The sequence below is a fragment of the Neodiprion pinetum genome, chromosome 7, assembly GCF_021155775.2.
Source record: "Neodiprion pinetum isolate iyNeoPine1 chromosome 7, iyNeoPine1.2, whole genome shotgun sequence".
Lineage (NCBI taxonomy): Eukaryota > Metazoa > Arthropoda > Insecta > Hymenoptera > Diprionidae > Neodiprion > Neodiprion pinetum.
The window spans coordinates 15,731,123-15,753,869 of NC_060238.1; the positions used below are offsets into that span (position 1 = coordinate 15,731,123).

At 44.4% G+C, this 22,747-nt stretch overlaps 2 protein-coding genes and 1 long non-coding RNA gene across 3 annotated transcripts; 1 reads left to right on the forward strand and 2 right to left on the reverse strand.

Annotated features, from left to right (window-relative positions):
• Nucleotides 1-710: 710 nt before the first annotated feature.
• LOC124222942 (uncharacterized) lies at nt 711-4,641 on the forward strand. Its single transcript, XR_011177648.1, has 4 exons — nt 711-950; nt 1,044-1,229; nt 1,365-1,906; nt 4,511-4,641. It is a non-coding gene; the product is annotated as an uncharacterized lncRNA (long non-coding RNA).
• Nucleotides 4,642-14,748: 10,107 nt separating this feature from the next.
• LOC124223700 (uncharacterized) lies at nt 14,749-16,356 on the reverse strand. Its single transcript, XM_046635933.1, has one exon. It carries the CDS (start codon nt 16,354-16,356, stop codon nt 14,749-14,751), a length of 1,608 nt encoding a protein of 535 aa, XP_046491889.1.
• Nucleotides 16,357-16,695: 339 nt separating this feature from the next.
• Nucleotides 16,696-18,402, reverse strand: LOC138191312 (uncharacterized). The gene has a single exon (XM_069137959.1). The coding sequence runs from the start codon at nt 18,400-18,402 to the stop codon at nt 16,696-16,698; it is 1,707 nt and encodes a 568-aa protein (XP_068994060.1).
• Nucleotides 18,403-22,747: the final 4,345 nt, after the last annotated feature.

Genomic DNA, 22,747 nt, shown 5'->3' on the forward strand with positions numbered 1-22,747 from the left:
TAGTAGTAAGAATGCATATTTGAATTCTAAGAATGATACGTTGTGAACTGCTCGTCTTGTCTTTTCTCACGTTCTTTACGTTTGGTCAGTGAGAGTTCGTGAGCCTGAGCTCCGTGAATTTCGATTGTAGACCCATATGGTCTATGTGTGAGTTGAAATTGAAGATATAAAGTAAAGAAATGAAAATGATACATGAACGATTGTCGGTGCGAGACCATTACACACCAAAATAGTAACTAAATCTAAATCGATATGAATCTTAGAGGCTATGATATGAGCATGTGTGCTTTCTTATGGTAATTGCACGTCGCGGCGTCGGTGGGTTACACTGATCTCTATATTACACTGGATAGTGCATTAAATAGGACGACTTGTGACGATTTGAAAACCAAACCGCCATCTTTGATACAGTAAAATATGCTAATATGGCGTCATCTACTGTTGGCGTCTAATGTTGTTGTTATGGCTTGTGCTGAGGATCATTTTGTTGTTTAAATAATCAGAATTTATCCTAAAATCAAAAATGGTATCAGCGTGTGCGTTTTGTGGTTCCAAAAAAGGGAATGACTCTAGAACATATCATAAGTAAGTATACAAGCCATATATATACTTATGTTCATGTCTCATGGGTTATATAATTCCTTTCTTGTATTTCGTTTATTATTTATTTCTTTAAATCAATGTCATATGTATTTCTTATAAAGGTTTCTCTTGAAAGATAAAGATATGTTGCAATCTTGACTGCAGAACATGGGACTAGGGTCAAAGTTTGTACCAAAAAATCATTCCTTATTATGTTCAGATCATTTCGAAGGAAAATGCTTTCAATAAGGTACAAATAATAGATGTCTTCGCATCGGAAGTATTCCGCCATTATTTGGAGAATACAAATCGGTTTGTGTTTACTGTCACGCAGTGGAAGGACATGATGAAAAACGATCATTCCGCAAGTGAGGAATTGTGCAAATACATGATAAAAATGTATAAGTTTAATATTCATCTTGTAAAATTTGTATTCCAACCTGTCAATTATTCTATAACAGATTTCCCTTGGACAATCGAAAATTGCTGAAGAAATGGGTAGCTGCAATGAAGTTGACAGATTTTCTTCCAACTGGGAAGAGTTGGTTGTGTGGTGATCATTTCGATGAAAAATGTTTTCGATCGTCAGGTCGAGGTTTAGTACTTAAATGCAGTGCCAACTTTGTTTTCATCTGAAGACAGTGGAGGTATGATGACATATTATATGTATAAATTGTTTCAATTATAATTATTTGAATTGATTGATATTCTTGTAATTAAATAACTTGAGTTGAATGATTAAAGAACTATTCATCTATATAAGAAAATATATTTATTTTCAGGCACTTCTGTAGTACAGCAAGAGAACACAAGCAATACAACTGACGAAGTAGATAATACTAATAGTAATCAATCAACTCGGCAACACGGTGTAAAGCATATTTCAACAGAGTCTTCTGCTCCTCCTTCTAAGATTCGAAGAACTAGCAGTCCTCGTACTAGCCCATCAATTCATTCGAGTAACGAAGCTGTGATGGAATTACGTGAGAACAAAAAAAAAATTTAGAAAATGTAATGTTTACGTCAAACTGTAATAACACTGAATTATGATGTCAACAGTTGAGCACTGTGAAGAAAATGTACCACCATCTATTTCATCAATTGCAGAAAAATTAAATGGTTCAATTTGCCCGAAACACCAAGAAGTATTCAGAAAAGAATTTTTCAAACGGAGCACGATCACCAGTACGAAGTAACTCCAAAGATGATGAGAAAAAGATTTATCCAACAATAGCAGAGAATGCGAATTTTAATGAAACAGTCTCACGTACAGAAACAGCATATTTCACGTTTGAAGAAGAAAGTCACCTCCTTGAAGAAAATTGTGAGTGAATAACGAAAAACTCGTGCTATTCCGAATTCAAGTTTAGAGTGTTTAGATTCTATTGCTAATAATAACGTTTCCCAGTTTCTTGAGAGGTTCATTAATAATCATAATAAATCAAGCAAACAAAATTACGATGAAAATACGAACCTTAAGAAAAAGAAATCGAAGTCTCAGCATAGAAATAAGAAACAAGCCATTTCGAAAGAAAAATATCCAGCAGCTCTCAGATCGTTTGCGATGACTCTCCGTTTTTATTCGCCCAAAGCATACGGGTTCGTTGGGCGAAAATTTTGCAATGTTTTGCCAGACTACAGTACACTTCGTTCATGGTACTCGGCAATCGATGGTACGCCTGGTTTCACTTCCGAAAGTTTTGAAGCTTTAAAGCACAAAGTTTAAGCATCAAAGTAGTGTAACAAAAAAGTTCTTGTGAGCTTTCAGTTGGATGAAATATCGATTAAAAAATCGTTGCTGCGTCTTCCCGATGGGAAAATTTGTGGACAAGTGGATTTTGGTGCTGAAATGGAATCGAGTGATACTATTCCATTAGAAAAAGATGCGTTGGTTATGATGGTTGTAAGTGTAGATAAGTCGTGGAAAATTCCCATAGGATACTTTTTAATTAATGGAATTGATTCCGCTACAAATTCCGGACTTATCAGAGAAGCTTTCATTCGCCTTCATGAAATGGAGGTCGAAGTTCTTTCCGTAACATTAGATGGTGCAGCGAAGTACTTCGTAATAATGCGCGCTCTTAATGTGTCTTTCGATTTGTCAAATATCAAACCTTATTTCTCACATCCGTCCTCATAGTAAAAAATTTATATTATTTTTGACGCGTGTCATATGCTGAAACTAGTAAGAAATACATTAGGAAATTCAAAAATTCTAAAAGATGCTGACGGAAATTCCATTGAATGGAGATTCACTGAGGCGCTAGCTAAGTTGCAAGAAACTGAAGGTTTAAGAGCTGGGAACAGATTGAAAATGGCACACGTTCATTATTGGAAGATGAAAATGAAAGTGGCTTTGACCACTCAAACTTTAAGTGACAGCGTTGCAGAGTCAATAAAATTTTGTGATAAATATCTCAATTTACATGAATTTAAAGGTTCTCAGCCAACTGTCAGATTCATTAGGTTTGTCAATAGAATGTTTGACTTTTTAAATTCTCGTAATCCTTTAGCTAATAGATTTAAAGCTCCTTTGAGAAAATCCAACGAGGAATTTTGGCGAGCACCCATTTTATCACATAATCAATACATGGAATGCATCAAAGATATTTCTGGTACTCCAATCATTCACACGAGAATGTACGTTGCTTTCACAGGGTCCATTATAGCCGTAACGTCCATGATACATATGTTTGATACTTACGTCAATTCTGAAACTTCCCAGCTTGAATATCTATTGATTTATGAATTCAGTCGAGACCATTTGGAATTATTTTTTTGTGCCATCAGAAGTTGTGGTGGTTGGTGCCCAAATCCAACTGCTACACAATTTATGTCAACTTATAAAAGTCTTTTAGTTCACCATCAAATTAAGGCCATCAATGGAAATGTACAAGCAATGGATTCCACAAGCATTCTAACGGTGGCTTCTAATCCAAAAAAAAATTTACCGTTTTGACACAACTGTTTACGAGAAAATGGCTAATATCAGAGTAATAAAAAAATATGATATAGAAGATGATCACAAAGAAAATCAAAGAGACGAAAATTTTTGTAAAGAATCTAATGACTTCGTGAGCGCTATTCCTCGTCTCTCTACTTTCACCAGAGAATGTGTAGGTTACATTGCCGGTTGGGTTGTCAAGAAATTGATAAATAAAGATAAGCCCCTTGTACGATGTGAAACATGCAAAAATGCTTTACTACAGGATTTTGAAAATGTGGCCCAGCTGCAACAGAACTTTCTTATAGAGGCTAAAACGAGAGGAGGATTACTTTTTCCTAGTGAATCTGTGGTTCGTATTTGTGAAAAAACGGAAATATCATTGAGGCATTCCATTGATAAACTTAATGGTTTGGTTCCTGTTGAAAACAATTTTCTAGCTCTTCTTTACTCAAAGGTCCTGCGTGATTTTGTACAATCGCCTTGTACATTGTTTCCCCAGTTAAACGAACACCGGTTTGACGATGCAGCTAATGAATTAAATCACATTTATTTACTTTCAAAGCAAGTGTGCAAAGCATACTTAGATTTAAGACTATATGCTGCAACAAATATAACATCTGAAAAAGTTGTTGGGATAAAAATTCGTCATCACCTCAATCGATAAATTATCTGGGAACGTCAGTAATATCTACTTAGTTAGTAGTATTAGCTGAGGCTTAATCTTTGTTTTTTATGTGAAAATTGTCTAGTCAAAGTCTATTGTCTGTGAATATTATGCTAGTCTTTATAAATTCCTTTATGAAATGTTATTTAGAGTATTATTTTATTAATGATAGAATTAAGTTCACATAATCATATGCACGGTTCATCGCTTGCATGAAATAAATGCAATATATATCATTTTTAAAACATGCTGTTGTTGAAACCACCCATCTACCCAACATTACAATAATTCTTGATATATTCATCTACTTTTTGCAGATACTATAAAATAACATTTATACACAAGCATTGTCGGAGGACAAGGATCTATTGATACATCAAGAGACCTAGCAGCATCGTAATGCACAAAATTTTTTGAAGTATGCGCTACAGTCTTTTATACAGTAAGCTGGTTGAATTTGATACGTATAGAAATTTTATATTTAAAACATTGTTTAATCACAATGAATTTCAGTGTATGGACTACACTAGAAGTTAATACAACTTGTTTCATTCAAATTTTTGCAGTCAATCACAGCACGAGCAAAATAACCATCATTACGGCTGATCCGATTTTTATATCCTTTATATTCAATCAATCATTGTATATAATTGTATTCAATTTATTATTCAAATCAATCATTGTATATGATTATCTTCAATCAATTATTCAATCAATAATTTGATATAATTATCTTCAATCAATTTGTTTAATCAATTGTGTATATAATTATCTTCAATCCATTTATTTAATTAATAATTGTGTACACTTACCTTCGATCCATAATTATATAGGAATACTTATATTTACTATTACTTGGAATATCCTTTGCTTCAATATTTTTCGGAGGATCTCAAGAAAAAATTCCAAAAATACTGTTTTTGACTCGTATTTATGTGCAAGAAGCTGAGTATAATTCAACGGTTAATGGGAAAAATCTGAAATTATTTGAATTTTTTTACACCGATTTATCTTATAGAAGATATTGTTAGACTTATACATAGCAGAATCTTCTGAACAGTTTCTCATACTTGCGAAGATGTGTTACTATATGTATAGTTTAGTATTGAGTATTCAGAGAGGAATGAATCGTTTTCAAATTACAACCTTCTGAAATAAATTATAAAAGTAGAATATGAGGTTCAGAAGTATGTATCCCGAATTGCTCGCTATTTTTAGATAAGCACCAATGGCCTCAGGCCATAAAGGTGAACAGACTATGCTTATACATATTCCATACACCCCTTCGGTTTTGCCCAGCGACATGATTGATTCTACACTAAAATATTCATTCATAGGAAAATTTGAAAAATAAATATGAAATAATGAATGAATTATATTTAGCAACACTATTTATTATAAAGACTTTGAAAATGAAATAAATTTGGAATAAATCATCATTTTGGCCTTTGAAAAGTATGTGTTATGCATATAAGAATTTTTTTCATATTCTTGACATACTTTTATATTTTGTGTATATTTTTTACATGTTATTATATTTCTTGATTAAAAAATGATTTTGTTAACTTAAAGCAAATATAAATATTGTACGCACTGTAAAAATTACTCTTAGTAATGATGATAGTATTAAAAGAAAAATATAGTAATTGTCATTTCTATGTTTTCACGATAAAAATCGGCTAAATCAGAACTCATGATATTACCGCTATTTAAATGTACCGCTAAAACGTTCATATTTTACTACATCAAATATGGCTGCCCGGCCTTCACACCGTAACACACTTTTTCCACAGCATGCGCCATCCAGTGTAATGTAGAGATCAGTAGTGGGTTACGGTACAGATAGTCCAAGAGCTGATGACAAATTTAGAGAAGGTGTTTTGCCCACATTGAAATAATAAAAAAACAACACTATTACTATGGGTGCATCTCGAATGGTGAGTCTGGTAGAGGTCTTGCGGTTATTTCGCCATTACGCAACCTATTAGATTTGAAAAAAAAAACCAAAAAATATCGTTGGGCAAGTTGAACTTTTTTCATCTATTTCTTTAGTTATTATACCAATTCACCCACCTATAAACTTACCGATTATCAAGATCATCCCATCGAGGGGGGCTTCTACGAGGAAGAGCTCGCCAAAGTGAAATATCCCGACGGCTACCTTGTGGAGAAAGTATTACGCAAGCGGGGGAATCTGTTCTATGTGAAGTGGTTGGGTTTTGATAGTTCGCACATAAGTTGGATAAATAAAACAGACATGTAACATAATTTGTATGTATTTTCCGAATTACAATAAAAGATTTTGAATATACAAATATTTCCACATTTTATCTCCTTTGTACGCACATGTGCCATACTCTGTACTACGAAAATAATAATAATAATGATAACAACAACAACAACGACGACGACGACGACGACGACGACGACGACGACGACGACGACGACGACGACGACGACGACGACGACGACGACGACGACGACGACGACGACGACGACGACGACGACGACGACGACGACGACGACGACGACGACGACGACGACGACGACGACGACGACGACGACGACGACGACGACGACGACGACGACGACGACGACGACGACGACGACGACGACGACGACGACGACGACGACGACGACGACGACGACGACGACGACGACGACGACGACGACGACGACGACGACGACGACGACGACGACGACGACGACGACGACGACGACGACCACAACAACAACAACAACAACAACAACAACAACAACAACAACAACAACAACAACAATAATAATAATAATAATAATAATAATAATGATAGTAATAATGATAATATGCAATTTCGCCATACGATTATTATACATTTTATTTTTTGGAAAACTTTTTTCATTTTCTGAAAACTTAGTTTCATTTTCCGAAAACTTTTTTCCTATTTGATTAACACGTAAAAAAAGGCGGTATCCTGTCTAAGCGCTACTGGGGCTCTTGCGGGTGGTGCTGCGGGTATAGCTAAAGCTGTCAACGAAGCTAGTGTCAACAAACATCAGTTGAACGAGGCCAAACGGCACAATGCAACAATGGAGGCGATTGCTTTGGGCAAGGGATTATACCTGCGACCCTACCGCAGCGGAATGGGCCTGTACTTACGTCCGGCAAAAAACTAGTAAATCTACCACACCGAGCTCTCACCAACATTGATTTACGCAACTATGCTAAAAATATGAAAATTTCCCATTTTCGTGGTGTTTTCATGCGTAATGATCTGCCGAAATCAGGACCAAAAATGCGAGAATCCGCAATTATTAATCTTGATTATTAAAACGGTCCGGGGACACATTGGGTTGCGTACAAGAAAAATAGTGACCATGTTGTGTATTTCGATAGTTTCGGTGATTTGAAACCGCCTAAGGACTTGATGAGGTATCTCGGCGTTGGTAGCGTTGAATACAATCATGAGCGGTATTAAGAATATGATACTGTGATTTGCGGCCACTTGTGTCTCAAATTTCTCAGCGAACAACTATAAAAAGACAGGTGTTACATGAGCAAGCATTAGTCATGTCGGAATCGTTGACGTTAACACTGTCAGGCACATCCTCCGTGCTGGAGGCTCAATATTTCCCTCCAATCGAGTTATAACCAAAGAAGAACTATGTTCTCGGACTCGTCGAGTTCCTGGCATTCAATTCAATACCCAATATTCACGAGAGGTGTAATGAATTTTACCTGAAACGAGCGGACAACAGCAGAGAGAGCATCGCGATACCCACGGGAAGCTATGAAATTGAGGATATTGAAAATTTTCTGCATAAGGAGCTACCCTCCGACATCACCCTTAGTCTGCCAGCTAACAACAACGAGCTGAACAGTAAAGTCACATGCAATCATGTGATAGATTTTAAGCCCAAAGATTCCATCGGCCGATTATTGGGATTTAAGGCGGTTGAGCTATCGCGGAACGTTACTCATAAATCTGAATTACCCGTAGCCATACTGAAGGTTAATACTTCACGCGTTGAGTGTAGCATAACCACAGGGGCGTACATAAACGGGCATCGAGCTCACACGATTCACGAATTTTTCCCAACCGTTCCATCGGGATGTAAGATTGTCGAAGTGCCTACCAACGTCATTTACCTGCCAATCGCCGTACAATCGATACATCATTTACAGCTGAGAATAGTCGATCAAGACGACGAGCTGATTAATTTTCGCGACGAAACGATTACTGTACGTTTACACGTGAAATCACTCAAATAATGGGAATCGTGTTTGAGACGAGAAAGTTAGGCAAAAGTTATAAAACTCAAACGTCATAGCCAAAAATCATCAGTCGCCCGACACCTCTGACAACGTTTACACCGTCTACGAGACTGACACCTCTGAACGTTCGGTTTCTCCAGAGCCTGGGTCTTCGATTACGTGGAAGTTTTAGAAAATAAGAATTCGTGTTCTCTGCATCCTGTGTGTGTTACCATGGAAGAAATAATAAGAATACAGAAACTTGTTGTATTCGACGAATCGATCGCGCACTCTGAGATTCATGCTCATCAGCCGTTTGCATCATACACCTTCCAGAACAACGATGAAATCCATATTGTTGTTCAACATCAAGACTTGTGTCTACTGCCCAGTAAAAGCTCTCTACACATTCATGGAAAAATCACAAAGGATGATGGTGTGGCTGCGGTGACGGTTACGAAATTGATCAATATGGCTGTTTGTCATTTGTTTAAGGAAGTTCGCTACGAGTTGAACGGTCTAGAGATTGATCGGAATAAAAATGTTGGCATCACCAGCACTATGAAGGGTTACGTATCCTTGACTCCAGGCCAGCAATATAGTCTGGAGAATACCGGGTGGTTGAGTGGGGATAAGGAACTAACCGATGCCGCCGGAAATTTCGATGTTGTTTCACCGTTAAATTATGTGCTAGGCTTCGCCGAAGATTATCGTCGAGTCATCGTCAACGCTAAACATGAGTTAATTCTCACACGTTCCAACACTGATTTGAATGCCGTGATTCAGACCTCGGCGACGGAAAACTTTAAAATTACCCTGAATAAAATCGAGTGGTTGTTGCCCTACATCAAACTGGCAGATAAACCGAAAATCCAGCTACTCAGCTACATCGCCAAGGATCCGGCCATATCCATGAGTTTTCGTTCTTGGGAAAGGTACGTGTATCCGATGCTCCCATCAACAACGCGGCATATATGGTCAGTCAAGACATCGACGCAGCTTGAGAAGCCGAGATATGTCGTTCTAGGATTTCAAACTGCAAGGAGAAACGAGCCGCTGAAAAATGCTGGCGTATTTGATCATTGTCGGATCAGAGATGTAAAACTCTTCCTCAACTCGCAGTGCTATCCCTACGGAAATATGAATATTGATATATACAATAATCAATACGCCATTCTCTATGATATGTATGTTCGGTTTCAAATGAGCTACTATAACAAAGAAGCTGAGCCTTTGCTATCGAGACGTGAATTTATAAACCAAGCTCCCCTTATCGTCATCGATTGCTTTAAGCAGAACGAAACATTGAAAACTGGACCTGTGGACATTCGATTGGAATTTGACTCTAGCACTACGTTCCCACCACACACTTCTGCCTACTGCATGATCTTGCATGATCGCATTGTTGAATATAATCCGATCAGTGGTACTGTTAAAAAATTGTTATGAGTCAATTTTGGAATAATAATATGTTTAATTGATATGGATATTGAAAATGATATGTGTAATTTTACTCGTTAAAATTTAGAATAAGATAATTTAGAATAGAATAAGAAATATAAATGTAATTGATGTTAAATAAAAAAATTGTTAAAAGCATTCAAAACGCCGTTTTAAACCTTCCGTCACGCATCCGAAAATACGAGAGGGGACATCTTAGCGAATAGCATAAGATATTTCAGGCTTATTGTTTTTCTTTATTCTCCAGCTACAACGCCATCGGGCAAGAAGTCGGCACCGAATTCGAGGAAATTGCGGAGTGGCGGACTAGCGACAATTGCAAAGGAAGAATATCGAGGCTGCGGAAGGGGGGCCGACGCAGATCCCCGCATCGCGGGAATCCAAGGTGGACGCGATTCCCGCTGGCGGCCGGCGCGCCGCAGCTTCTTCCCCTTCGCCCCGCCAACAATTGACTAGCGAAATTGCGACGGACCGACTAGCGACAAGGGAGCACGACGCTCACCACCAAGACATCATGAAGCTGCGCGAAGGACGAGATTGTGGAGTAGTATAGGGGCACTTTCGGGCGTCACAACAAACCCCCCTCGCACCCCTCTCTGGCGCCATCCCCTCGCCAGGGAGTGACTTTGGGGCGCCTTCCCCTTCCCCTGCCGCCCCTCGCCCAGGAGTGACTTTGAGACGCCTTCCCCTTCCCCCGCCGCCCCTCGCCTAGGAGTGACTTTGGGACGCCATCCCCTTCCCCCGCCGCCCCTCGCCAAGGAGCGGTTTTTCCGCCTCGAAGCTCCGCGGCTCGTCAGCCCTTCGCCCGCAACCGACTCGCCAAGTGGTGAAATTTCTTTTTGGTACCTGCAGTGGCTGATTACTAGTCGAACTCTCCTCTCCGGTGATGTTGCGCATACTGGCTGACAATGCTTCTGTATAATCGTATTTAGTTAGAATATTGTTATTGTTGATCCATTTCTTTAGTTTGAGTGCGTTGTTCATCGCACATTTGAAAAATTCCTCCTTCTTAACGCCGTGGAAGAAGCACCATACCGAAGACCGTTCCAGTTTGTCGAACGCCGGGCAATCGATGTCCTTCAAGTTGAATACTTGAGGCGCGGTACCATTTTCAATATATTTACATTTCTCGTGTCCACGGGCAAAGATTCGATGAGCGTTACGTGCGATTTCTCGGAGGTTAACGTCTAATTGAACCAGCGACATATCACCTTCAAACCACTCGATGCCATGATGGTAACACGTTACGTAATTGTTCACGCCACGTTCTTTGAGCGGCAGATCCGTGAAGGGATATGGCGGTTCTACTAACCAATGTGCCGAGTAGCGGTGATCGATGGTGACGACTGCCACCTCTTTCGGTATAAATTTACCATAGATGTTTCGAAACCCTTGAATATCTATCACGTAATCCATACTTGAACTTGAAAGAATATAGTTGAATGGATAGAGGGCCGGAAGAGTGAATCTGCAGTGGCGTAGTTTGAATGCTGACTGGCTCGGCACCGTAGTTACGGGTGTTTATATACAGCCTTGTGTTACAATCCCCGTCTAAATTTTTGTTTATCGGGTGTCTCCAGCCGGTCTGTTGCTCCCCTTGAAGACGTTGGCGTGGTGTAGTCACAGTGTTCTCTCTCTCTCTAACGGAAATCACCACCTGGTATGTCATGGAAGCGGCCGTGATAGGAGGGGCGTGATCTCTCTCTCTTTCTTAGCCCGAAAAATCTGTAGTGACCTGACGTGCAGCATCAACTTCAATAAGATTATCAAATTCAGCGTACACTAGACAATTCACAGTTTCTTTGAGGGCATCGTCGAACCGCACTTCGACCCTGAGAGTTCCATGTTTGATGAGCGACCAGTGCGATGTACAGTTGGCCGAGAGATCGGGGGTTAGGTCAAAAGCCAATAGACAATTTCCTTTAGCGAACTGCTGCCGGTCGATACCGTTTCCTTCGTTCAGAAAATGAATCCCCGTACCGGAGAAGAGGGTGTGATAAGCGTCCACGTAGAGATCGTCTTTGCCAAAACTCATTTGTAGCGGCTTCGATGGGACTTGCACCCCGTCGACGTACAACGACAGGAAATTCAAAGAGTGGTTTTGAAAATTAAACAGATTGCGCAGTCTGTCGCCGTTGAAGGCTTTATTGCTGACAAAACCAATTATCACTCGTTTCGGTAATTGTCCGAGTATGACATTGTCCAGTGTTTCTGCCTGTACTCCTGCGTGTATGGTGAAAGATTTCACCTCGACTCTGGTTACGGGATATTTTGCCGTGCGTGCACCTGCAAGATTCCAGGGCTGATCTTCATTCGGCGAACGAGCAGTGAAGTTTCCAGTATGTGCAGCTTGTGGCGATTTTCGGCTTCCATGATGCAAAAACTGTCTCTTGATCTCACAAGTCGAAGACGCAGTTCCACACCGTTGATTAAAAATTTGTCTTGATTAAATACGTCACAGTGCAGATGTCCAATCAGATCAACGGTACGTGCATTGCTCATGATCCGTTTGCGTTCAATGAAACCTCGGTTGACACCGACGGCGTCGGCGTCGTATACATCCGATACTTCATCCTCGCTGTCGTACCATAGAGCCAAAGAAAGATGGGATTTTTTGGCGGGCGGTGCGTAATTCAGTAGAGTCTCTATACATGCTCGATAGGCGTAAGAGTTGTTGGCTGGTGAGATTAGTTTTTGATTGCAGAATATATCGACTTGATTGAACATCGAGTGAAGCAGATTGTTTACCGGAGTGGCATGCGGAGTAGCCGCGTTGCCTTCACCTGCCGGTGGGGTAGGAGCAGACGGTTGTAGCTTCACTCGTACGCTAAGCATAGTGTGTGCCTAGTCGATGTACTCATCACCGTTTCCAGGTACAACAAATTCAATCGGGGAATCGTCGGTTAGAGATGATACGGGCTTGTAGTGTACCCATTGACCAGCCTCAACAGACGTCTGCGTTGGAGGTAGAGAAAACAAATCCAGTTCCGACTTCAGACACTCACCCGAGTGCGCGTGCAGGAAGGCCATTGTTGATGTTTAGGTTGAAGACGAGCGGCGCGTGGGCTTACCGGGGTCCGAATATGTCTGTAAGGTCCCGTTTTTTCAAACACTTTTTCCGCTTAGTTTTCTTGGCGGTTCCGGCACGCTTGGGTATCTTGGCCGATGTTTTCTTTTTCGATCTTCGTCTAATTTTATTTTTACTCGTAGTACCAGCTGCTCGGTGCGCGCCGACCAGTCTGTTGACGCGGGCAATGCTTGACTGACGCGCGAATCCGCCGTGGACATAGTGATTATCGTCCGAAGGGAAGATGTTTGATCGGAAACGGCAATTCGCCGGAGTGGACTGCTTCGGGTCGAAAAGCAGATATCCGTGTGGCGCTGCGGTAGCGCCGTGATAGGCCTCTTGAAGAAACCTCGGATCTTCGGGATATACCTGTCTGGCAAGATGTTGAATTTGGGCACGATCCCGTGGATTTTTGAAGAAGACTATGTAGTTTGAGTTGAGGGAAATATCTCGTTGACCGTTGCTCTTGTGAAAGAGATTTTGTGTTATATAGAAAACGCTGAGGTTCTTATGATGACAGACCTTGTTAAAAAGATCAACGACGACATTGTTTGAAGCCTCTCGCATCAGATCGTTGATTACCAAAAGTTTCGGTTTTTTGTCACCCTCGTAATCGGCGTGTTGCGGTAACCCCTCGCGGTACTCTATACTCTTGTCCCTGTCGTACAACGGCTGCCATTCGTCAAAGTACCATATCACACAACTGAATCTTGTGTCGCACATTGACGTTTCATGACGCAGAAGGTTCTTGACGAAATTTCATTTACCGCGTCCTGATGGCCCGGCTAAAAAGAAGAAAAAAGAAAAAGAAGAAGAAGAAGAGAAAGAGGAAGAGGAAGAGGAGGAGGAGGAGGAGGAGGAGGAGGAGGAGGAGGAGGAGGAGGAGGAGGAGGAGGAGGAGGAGGAGGAGGAGGAGGAGGAGGAGGAGGAGGAGGAGGAGGAGGAGGAGGAGGAGGAGGAGGAGGAGGAGGAGGAGGAGGAGGAGGAGGAGGAGGAGGAGGAGGAGGAGGAGGAGGAGGAGGAGGAGGAGGAGGAGGAGGAGGAGGAGGAGGAGGAGGAGGAGGAGGAGGAGGAGGAGGAGGAGGAGGAGGAGGAGGAGGAGGAGGAGGAGGAGGAGGAGGAGGAGGAGGAGGAGGAGGAGGAGGAGGAGGAGGAGGAGGAGGAGGAGGAAGAATCCAGGGATGGTGCGGGATCTATAAATAATTGAAACAATTGAAAACACGTTCTTTTACTACGCTAGCTTGCTCGCGGCCGCGGCGGTGGCGGCGGCGGCGGCGGCGGCGGCACTCCCTTCGTGCGCTGACTATGAGCTTATTCAAGTGCACGCGGAAGCGTAATCGCGCAGGTACGAGCTCATCGGCGCGGTCGCGGTCGAGCTGATTGTGCGTGAGGCGCTTACGCCATGAGCTTATTCGTACGCGTGCGCGGAGTGATATCAGCTTGAAAACTGCGCGCCCCGCTGCGGTTCACGAGATGAATTTTTACGAGCAATGCGAGATTTTTTCACAATTTTTCATGTGTAGGGTTTAGGCGTGGTACTAACCTTTATACAGTTTGGTGGGGCACATACAAGAGAGTATCTGATGGGTTGGCCTGGCGTCTCGCCGGTTGGAATAACAGACGGTTGGGGTAAGAATCCCTTCGGTGTCCTCTGTCTGTCCGTCTGTTTGTTTGTCTGTCTATCTATCTGTCGCTCAAGCGCGCGTGGCTTACTGTCCGGGTATCTGTACTACCGCAGAGTGAAAAGACGGAGGCTGTGGTGTGCAACTGCTCGGAGTCCGGGTTCTTTGTCATCATCCAGTGCGATAACCGTAGGGAAGCGTATCAAAACTCGTGACGCAGCATCGCCTTTTCACGTACACCGGTTTACACGTTTTGTGCTCGGAGCGCGTCACGACTGCGTGCAGTTCCGTTCGACGAATGGCGCGATACTCCGAGGGAATAGGTGCAGCGGCTTCTACCACCATCCGCTTGATGGCCTCGAAGTTGATTTTCGAGCTCGTTGTGTGATTCAGTGATATGCCTTTCACCTTGCAAATTTCCACCTCTTCACCATTCGGACGTTTAATTATGAAAACACAGAATTTTGGCCCTCCCGAGACGAAAACACGTATAAAACTCCGACGGCCGTAAGACGCCAACTCGTCCGTCAGGTCGCCAAGAAAGTTGCCCGTGGGAGGTTCATCCTCGTTTGGCCTTCGGAGGTTTCGGGTATAAATTACTGAATCGGTGTCGTAATAGAGCATGCGCCGATCGAGCTTCTCAAGGAACGAGAAGAGCTTCAGCCGAGCCTGGGCAGTGGTGTTCGAGGCAATCACGACGTTTGCTAGTGCTGACGGTTCAACGCTGTGTTGCGCGTGTAACCAACGCACGTACAACACTTCGTCGTTCACGGGCAGCAAATCAGACACCTCGACTTCAGGGTTGGTCAAAAGCTCGAGCAGCTGCTGACGCGTCTTTATAACCTCTGTTTTTACCAGATTCTCGCGTTGCCCGAACTTGCCCCAAAACAAATTTAAGCATAATTTGGAAACTGATCGCATGCAGGGATTCTTAGCAATACGGTCGCGATCTAACCGTATACCCTCGACCCGCTCGTATTCATCAAGATAGCGCATTCGAGCCGGCTCGTCCCCGCATTCAGCAGGCCAGCCGCTTGCCTCTTGCTTAATCTTGAGGAAGGTGTCGATATAGCTGGCGAAATGCCCACCTTGACGAGTAGTCGGGTCAAACGATGTCACCGTGTACGACCAGATCTCGCGTATGCTCCTGATCTTGTATCCCATTTCCACGGCTTTTTTTAATTCGATCGACATCGACGGGCCCTTGAATTCTCGCGTAGCCTCGTCATCATGTCTCCACTCGTCCTGGTTCAAACTCTGACAACATGAGTGGCACAAGGCAAACATGAGTTTGTCATGCATGCGCACCGGCAAAACAGGGTGATAAAGATTGCGAGGCAGTAAAACTCGGCACTTGATGAGCCCCTCAACTCGCGTGATGTCGCAACCACTTGACCCTGTCAAGAGCTTACACTCCTCTCCAACGTAGACCGTCGGGCGGCCAACAGGGAACCTTCCATTCTTATAGATGAACGGATACACCAAGCAAACATCGATGTATCGTATTTCCTCGTACGCGTTGCCCGTTGCATCTGTTTTTACCTTGTAGTATCGGGAAGCGATCCCCGTTCGACCACCGTAGAACGCATCACGCGGATTGAGTGCTTCACTCGTGGCAGTGCCAGCGGTCAGCGGGTGTGTTGCCACGTGCTCCCTCATCTCCTCGTTCTCCCTCAAGCTCCGATCAAACACGCATTCCCACTGTTCCGTCACGCGGTAACCCAATTCGCGCATACGGCTGATCTTTGCACGAGTTTCCTCGTAACGCCTATTCAACATCTCGCCGTTGACGCTACGCCTATCGCGGTTGATTCGTAAACATTTACGACAGCCGTGCCAGAATTAACCGTGAAACTCGTAGACGTGTCGCGTACCGTCGCCCGCGACATGGTATCCGTCCACCTTGCGATCCGTCTCCGGAATCCGAAACTCACGTCCGTTTCCGGCATGCCTGATGTCAATACCCAGCTTGCGCTCTTTAACGACCAACCACTCCAGAGCCTCACGAGACTGGGCATCGGTAAGACGAAAGCCGCCCGGTGGCAGGATACCTATTCGCTTCGGTTGTAAAAAATTTTTACGGAACAGCACCGAACAAGCCGATGCAACTATCGTGCTCTAGGTAAAGGGACACACTCTGCCGCACTCCAGAAATATGTCGCTGAATGCTACGCACGCACGTCGCAGAATATCCACGTCCGACTGACAGTACGACAACAATTCCGCGTCAAAGTCGAACAGATGGTCTTTAGCTACAGCCTCGGTGTACCATGAGTAAAACTCTGCTCGCGCATCGCTACTCATGTTATCCGGTGAGTAAAACTTCGCTGCGGGGAGCGGTCCCACGTAACCCACGTTTTTAGGGGTATTGAAAAGGTGGGGGAATATACCTTTCACGGAAGTAGTCGGTAGTCCAAAAGCCTTCGGTAGCGCCGATAATGCCATAGGCATATATGCTAAGGAATCCAGAAATCGGGTGTGACCCGTTTCGAGCATAATGATCTTACTGCCGCTTAGAATGACCTGCGACGGGTTTCCAACCCGCTCAACCATATGCCGCAGTATGAATTGTGCGTCAAAACCTTTTGCATTGTGCGCAATGTATACGATGCGGGCAAAGTCCTGAACGGGCCGAGTAGCAAAGTCTACCAACTCCTTCACCGGTTCCCTCCTGAAAACGAACTCACGTACGAGCCCGCAAGTGGAACAGCCGTTCGATATATCGGGATCGTGGATACATTGCGTACACACTTGTTGCGCTACGCGCAAGTTCGGCACATGTATGTTTGTCGTCGCGTCACCGTCTACCGTCTCGCATTGCTGCGTTTCGAAATCATGAAAAATGAAGATGTAACATTGGGGTCTTGTCGCGTCTTCCAGTGGCGTCATGAAGCAGTAGTGATTGTACGGTCTGTCGCACCGGCACGTGACGCAAAAACAAGTTTCACAAATGTGTGCCCTCCGCGAAAGATTTACGAATCGCTCGCAATTCCGGTATATACGCAGTGTTGCACAAACGGAGCGACGCGGACTGAAGGAGCCGATCCTGCGGTGGTACTCCAGACAGTTGTTACCGCGGAACACGCGTCTGCAATCGGGACACTCGATTTCGCGAGACTCGCTGTTGCACGGTGGCGATGCGAGGCACTGTGGGCACTTCACGGAACATCGGTGTTCGTACCCGTTGTTAATTTTCCTATTGCAGGGTTGACAGAAAAAGGCCCCTGCTGCCGCCGCGGTTAAATTTACAATTGGACAATAATCCTGTTCTTCCGGATAGTACAGCAGATTCAATCGGTGCCTGACATCGCCTGTTCCGTTTGCTCTCACCACGGCAGTGCCGTCGTAAAATGCCGCTTCGCCGGTACCTAGCCTCCCCAACTCGTACACTGTGATGAGCAATCCCTCGCGTGCCAGATAGTTCTGGAACTGTGCGATTTCATGAACTGTGCACCCCGTTGGCGGAATCTCGACACCGGCGTTCGCAACAAGATTACGCGCTTCTGCACGCTGGAAACTGGACCTAGCGAATCTCACCATCTCGTAATGCTCGTGCAGAGCGCCACTGCGGTTCGGGCCTCTCTCGGCGTGAGCCTTGGCTACAACGAGGGTACGAGGTAAACGCAACCCGTCACTGTTGACAATCTGCACGACGGATTTTTTAAGTACCCCCGCGTGCGTGATCGGCTTCGGCTTTCCGCGACCCTCCGGTACTCTAACACTGTGTACCGTCACGGTGAAGACGCTGTCGACGCCAAACTCTGATGCGCTCTGGGCTACGCTGAAAACTAACTTCCAGAGGTCACTGTACCGCGAGTCCCTCATCGGCCGGAACGATAACCACGCAGGACCATGATTAAAACTCTCCGCTTTAAACGTGAAATCTATGTAGGCGCTACTCCGACACGTTGCTACGGCATACGCATGCAGATCTCTGAACGCGTCCTCCAGCTACTCCACTAGATTACCACCCGATTCAGGGGCCGCGATCTTCATTCACAACTCACGCCCTGTGACCGCGAATTTACGAATGAATTTCGTTGATTCACCGATAACCGTGAAACGGTTACCCAGTGAATCAGCCCCGTCATCGGATGCCTGACTTGACTCCATCTCGCTCGCAGCTTCACTCTCCAGCTCCGATTCTCAGCCCATGTTTCCAGAGTATGCACCCTCTGTCTCGTCATCATCGGCATCGTCGTCGAATTCAAACGTCACGTCGGAAGCTGTCTGTGTCTCGTCATCGTCATCGGCATCGGCATTGTCATCCCCTGACTCTAATGTTACGTCAGAATCGTAACTCGGAGCCTTCCGGGCCCTACCCCCGCCGATCTGTATGCCCGAGGTACTGGCGCCCTCGTTCACGCGAAACGGTCCAACAGTTTGCATAAGGCCCCCTGTTGTAGATATAAAACAAAAATAAGACTAAACTCCATGGTAAAGCGTCGTCAATCCGCAAGTATAGTTGAATTTCGCGGTTTCACTAGAAACGCACACCCTAGAGTACCCGCGTGATTAGTTCCCCTCAAAAATATCCTCGTCCATCGCCGGCCGTGTATAGCTCATCTGAGTGAATATTCCACTCTCGGGCGTCTGCGGCCACGAGAATATTATCGCCTCATCCATTGGGGATATAGAATAATTGTCACCTTCTTCTTCTTCTTTTGCTACCGCCGGCTCATGAGCAACGACCGGATCTAATTACCCGCCCCACCAGAGAAGAAATTGCTCGTGAGTTCATATCAGAATACCCGGTCTGCATTTTTGTTTTCAAACTTTTTCTATATACCTTGAATTTCCAACACTCCTGACGAACCTAGACATGACAACACTAAGGTCGACGCCTATGATGAATCGATTTCTGCAACGGACACAATAACCTTCAGTACACGCGTGGAAGAAGATTTCTAGAACTCTTGGAACACCGCTCACGCACAACGTATTCACGCACGGGTACTCCATGGTATATGGCATATCGAACCGACAAATCATCTGGACTTACCGTCACGAGCTCCGACAGAAATCGGCTCCTCGGCGGTCCTATCGTCCACCATCGCCTCATCCACCCCTGTCTGTTCCGCAAGCGCCAACTCCTCGCAGGCAACACAGCCCTCGAGAAGAGCTGCCTCGTTCTCGCTGGTATCGACCATCATGAATTCTAACAGAAGAAAATTTTGATATACCACTCGCGCACAACGTATTTATACGTGACAACTCCCTGCTACGGCACAGCGTACGGACAATCATCTGGACTTACCGTCACGAGCGGTAGAAACCGGCTCCTCGGCGGGCCTTCCCAGCGCTACTCCTTGCGACGCAATCGCCTCATCGGCGACGTCGACGACGACATCGCAAAGAGCCGCCTCATTCACCGCGGAGCCCCCTAGCATCGCGCGGAATTCTAATGGTTGGAAAACTTGATCTAAATTTTTCCATATAACATATTTTCTTTTATCTTTTTACCCGACTCTGAAGATCCGGTAATTCAAACTCCGCACAAACGTACACTGCGCACAACACAAATAACAACTCACCGGTTCTCTCGTTGTACTCAGCCATCAGCGCCCGAACAACGGCGAAGCGGGTGTCACTCCGCTGGCGAATCACACTTGCGGCTGCACTAAGGCAGTCGTAACCCCGCAACGCACCGATGATGTGGAGGTGCGCCAGGGCCCGTGCCCCGCAGACCGCCAGAAGCTGTCGCAAATGCCGAAGCAATCCCGCATGTGATATGCGGAACAAAAACTCCCGACGGAAAACAGGGCACACACGCACAAGATTCGCGTTGACCCTCCTAGCCTGGCTAGCTGCCTTCACCACCGCGTAACGGAGATCGTTAATCGATTGCATTATTTTAAAAATATAGCAATAATTGAAACAGAGAGAATCGTTGTTTTCAGCAACACCGCGATTTTCTAACGGAGAAGATCTCCGGGCTCACAACTGTTTATAAGTTCAGCAGGTCGAGTTTTGTTTAGGCCAAATGCTATTACAATACGTTACCACGCCACTTCTTGAGCTAAGAGTACGAAATTTTACTACGGTCCGCTAGCGTAAACCTTCCGCGGCAGTTCGCGGTGAGATACCCGCAGCCGGGCTGAAAGATAAACCAAAGCCACCCGGACCTAATGCGGAGGCTGCCTGCTACATATGGCAAAACAAATCTATTGACAGCGATAATCATGGTTTTCTCATAATTAAACAAAGTTGTACAGCTGACGTCATTTATCCTGTTGAAAAACTTCCATACCCTAAAGCCTACTCTGATTATCGGGTGAACGGGTATTCGTCGAGACATATGAATTTTAGAGATAAAATAGAAAACGATCCGATGGATTCACTCGCAATTCCTACCTCAAATCGTGGAGCTGATTCGGCGGTTGGTGACGGTTAGAAACAAGTGTACTTGAGAATAATGTCAATACTCTTCTCATGCGACGTCTATGTATACCGCCATCGATAAACTGCAACTGTTTGTACCACCCTCAGAATAGGAAACGAGTTATGAACCTAATGCATACTGGACTCATGGAGATTGTGGACTCATCTTGCGACATCAAAATGATACAGCCGATGAGACCCCCTTCCGTATTCCTTCATCCACTGAGGCATAACAATCAACATTCCGTAAGAGTGTACTTCGGAAAAGCGGGGCCAGCCTACCGTCCGACGCAAGGCCCAAACATTACAAGTATATCAAGGTCCATGCTGTATACACCCATAGCTCTTCCCATCATCTTTCTTGTGTTACAATGATTACGTATACGTCCTTCGATAGACTGCAAGTGTTTGCACCACCCTAGGGAACGGAAACTAGATATAAACCTGATGCAGACCTACGGAGCTTGTAGACTCATCTTGCGAATACGAAATGATACACCCGGTGAGCCCCCCTTTGTATTCCCGCGACGACCACTAAGGCATAACAAACAACATATCCTAAGACTGTACGTTGGAAAAGCGGGGACCAGGCTACCGTCCGACGCAAGGCCCAAACATTACGGGTATAATACGGTCCATGCTGTACACACCCACAACTCTTCTCATCATCTTTTTTGTTACAATGATTACGTATACATCCCTTGATAGACTGAATCTGTTTGCACCAGCCTCAGAATCGGAAACGAGATATAAACCTAATGCAGACCAACGGAGATTGTAGACTCATCTTGCAACAACGAAATGATACACCCGGTGAGGCCCCTTTGTATTCCCTCGTCGACCACTAAGGCATAACAAACAACATACCCTAAGGCTGTACGTCGGAAAAGCGCGGGCCAGCCTACGAGCCGTCACAAGTCCTAAACATTACGTGTATAACATGAACCATGCTGTCTACACCCGTAACCCTTCCCATTATTTTCTTCTCTTGCAATGTCTACGTATACATACCTCGATAGACTGCAACTGTTTGCACCGACCATAGCACCGAATTCGAGCTGTAAACCTAATGCAAGTTTGATACAGGCTTATCGAGATCGTTGGGTTTTCTGGCGACATATTTACATCTGTCTTACTCCCCATCGTGGAAACGAAATATAATCAACGGCGTAAGCTTGATATAGTCTGGTAAGGAACGCCTAAATCATACGAGGCATTAGAATTTCGTTAATTCTTCTTAGTCACGCTGCAAACGCCGTTTTGTAGAGTGGGGGTTACACCCTCTATATTCAAGTGAGATACAAAAGAACGTCAGTCTTGCGCCAACTACGGAAGAATCCTCACATGAACTATGGCTACATCCAAATCTTCTGCACCAATGGGCAACGCGAATAAAATGTATAAAACATTTACGAAGGCTTTGAAAAAGATTGAGAAAAATCTGCTATTGTCGACAACGTATAGTCTAAATAATTCTTTTACAAAGAAAATAGTCATCGGTCTCGGTCTACGGCTCGACGATCAGTTTGAACCAGTCATCAAACTCGTCAACAACTCCTCCGGAGGCGTGCGTCTGACACCAGCGTCCTGGTCGCGACTCACAGATGAGTTGGACAATATCTCCGAATACGTTGACATAGAAGGATACACCGATGCCCAATGGTATTTTAATCGGATTGAGCTTGGTGGCTGCAACGTCGAATTGTCAACAGCACATGGTGAGCGAGCCGTCAGATTCGAAATACCTACGGAATCCGAAGTCACCGATTCAGAAGATAAGGAATCAGAC

What these genes read in the sequence shown, in the direction of transcription:
- LOC124223700 (XM_046635933.1), bottom strand. Translation starts at nt 16,356, where the DNA reads ATGTTGAATAGGCGTTACGAGGAAACTCGTGCAAAGATCAGCCGTATG.
- LOC138191312 (XM_069137959.1), bottom strand. Translation starts at nt 18,402, where the DNA reads ATGAGGGACTCGCGGTACAGTGACCTCTGGAAGTTAGTTTTCAGCGTA.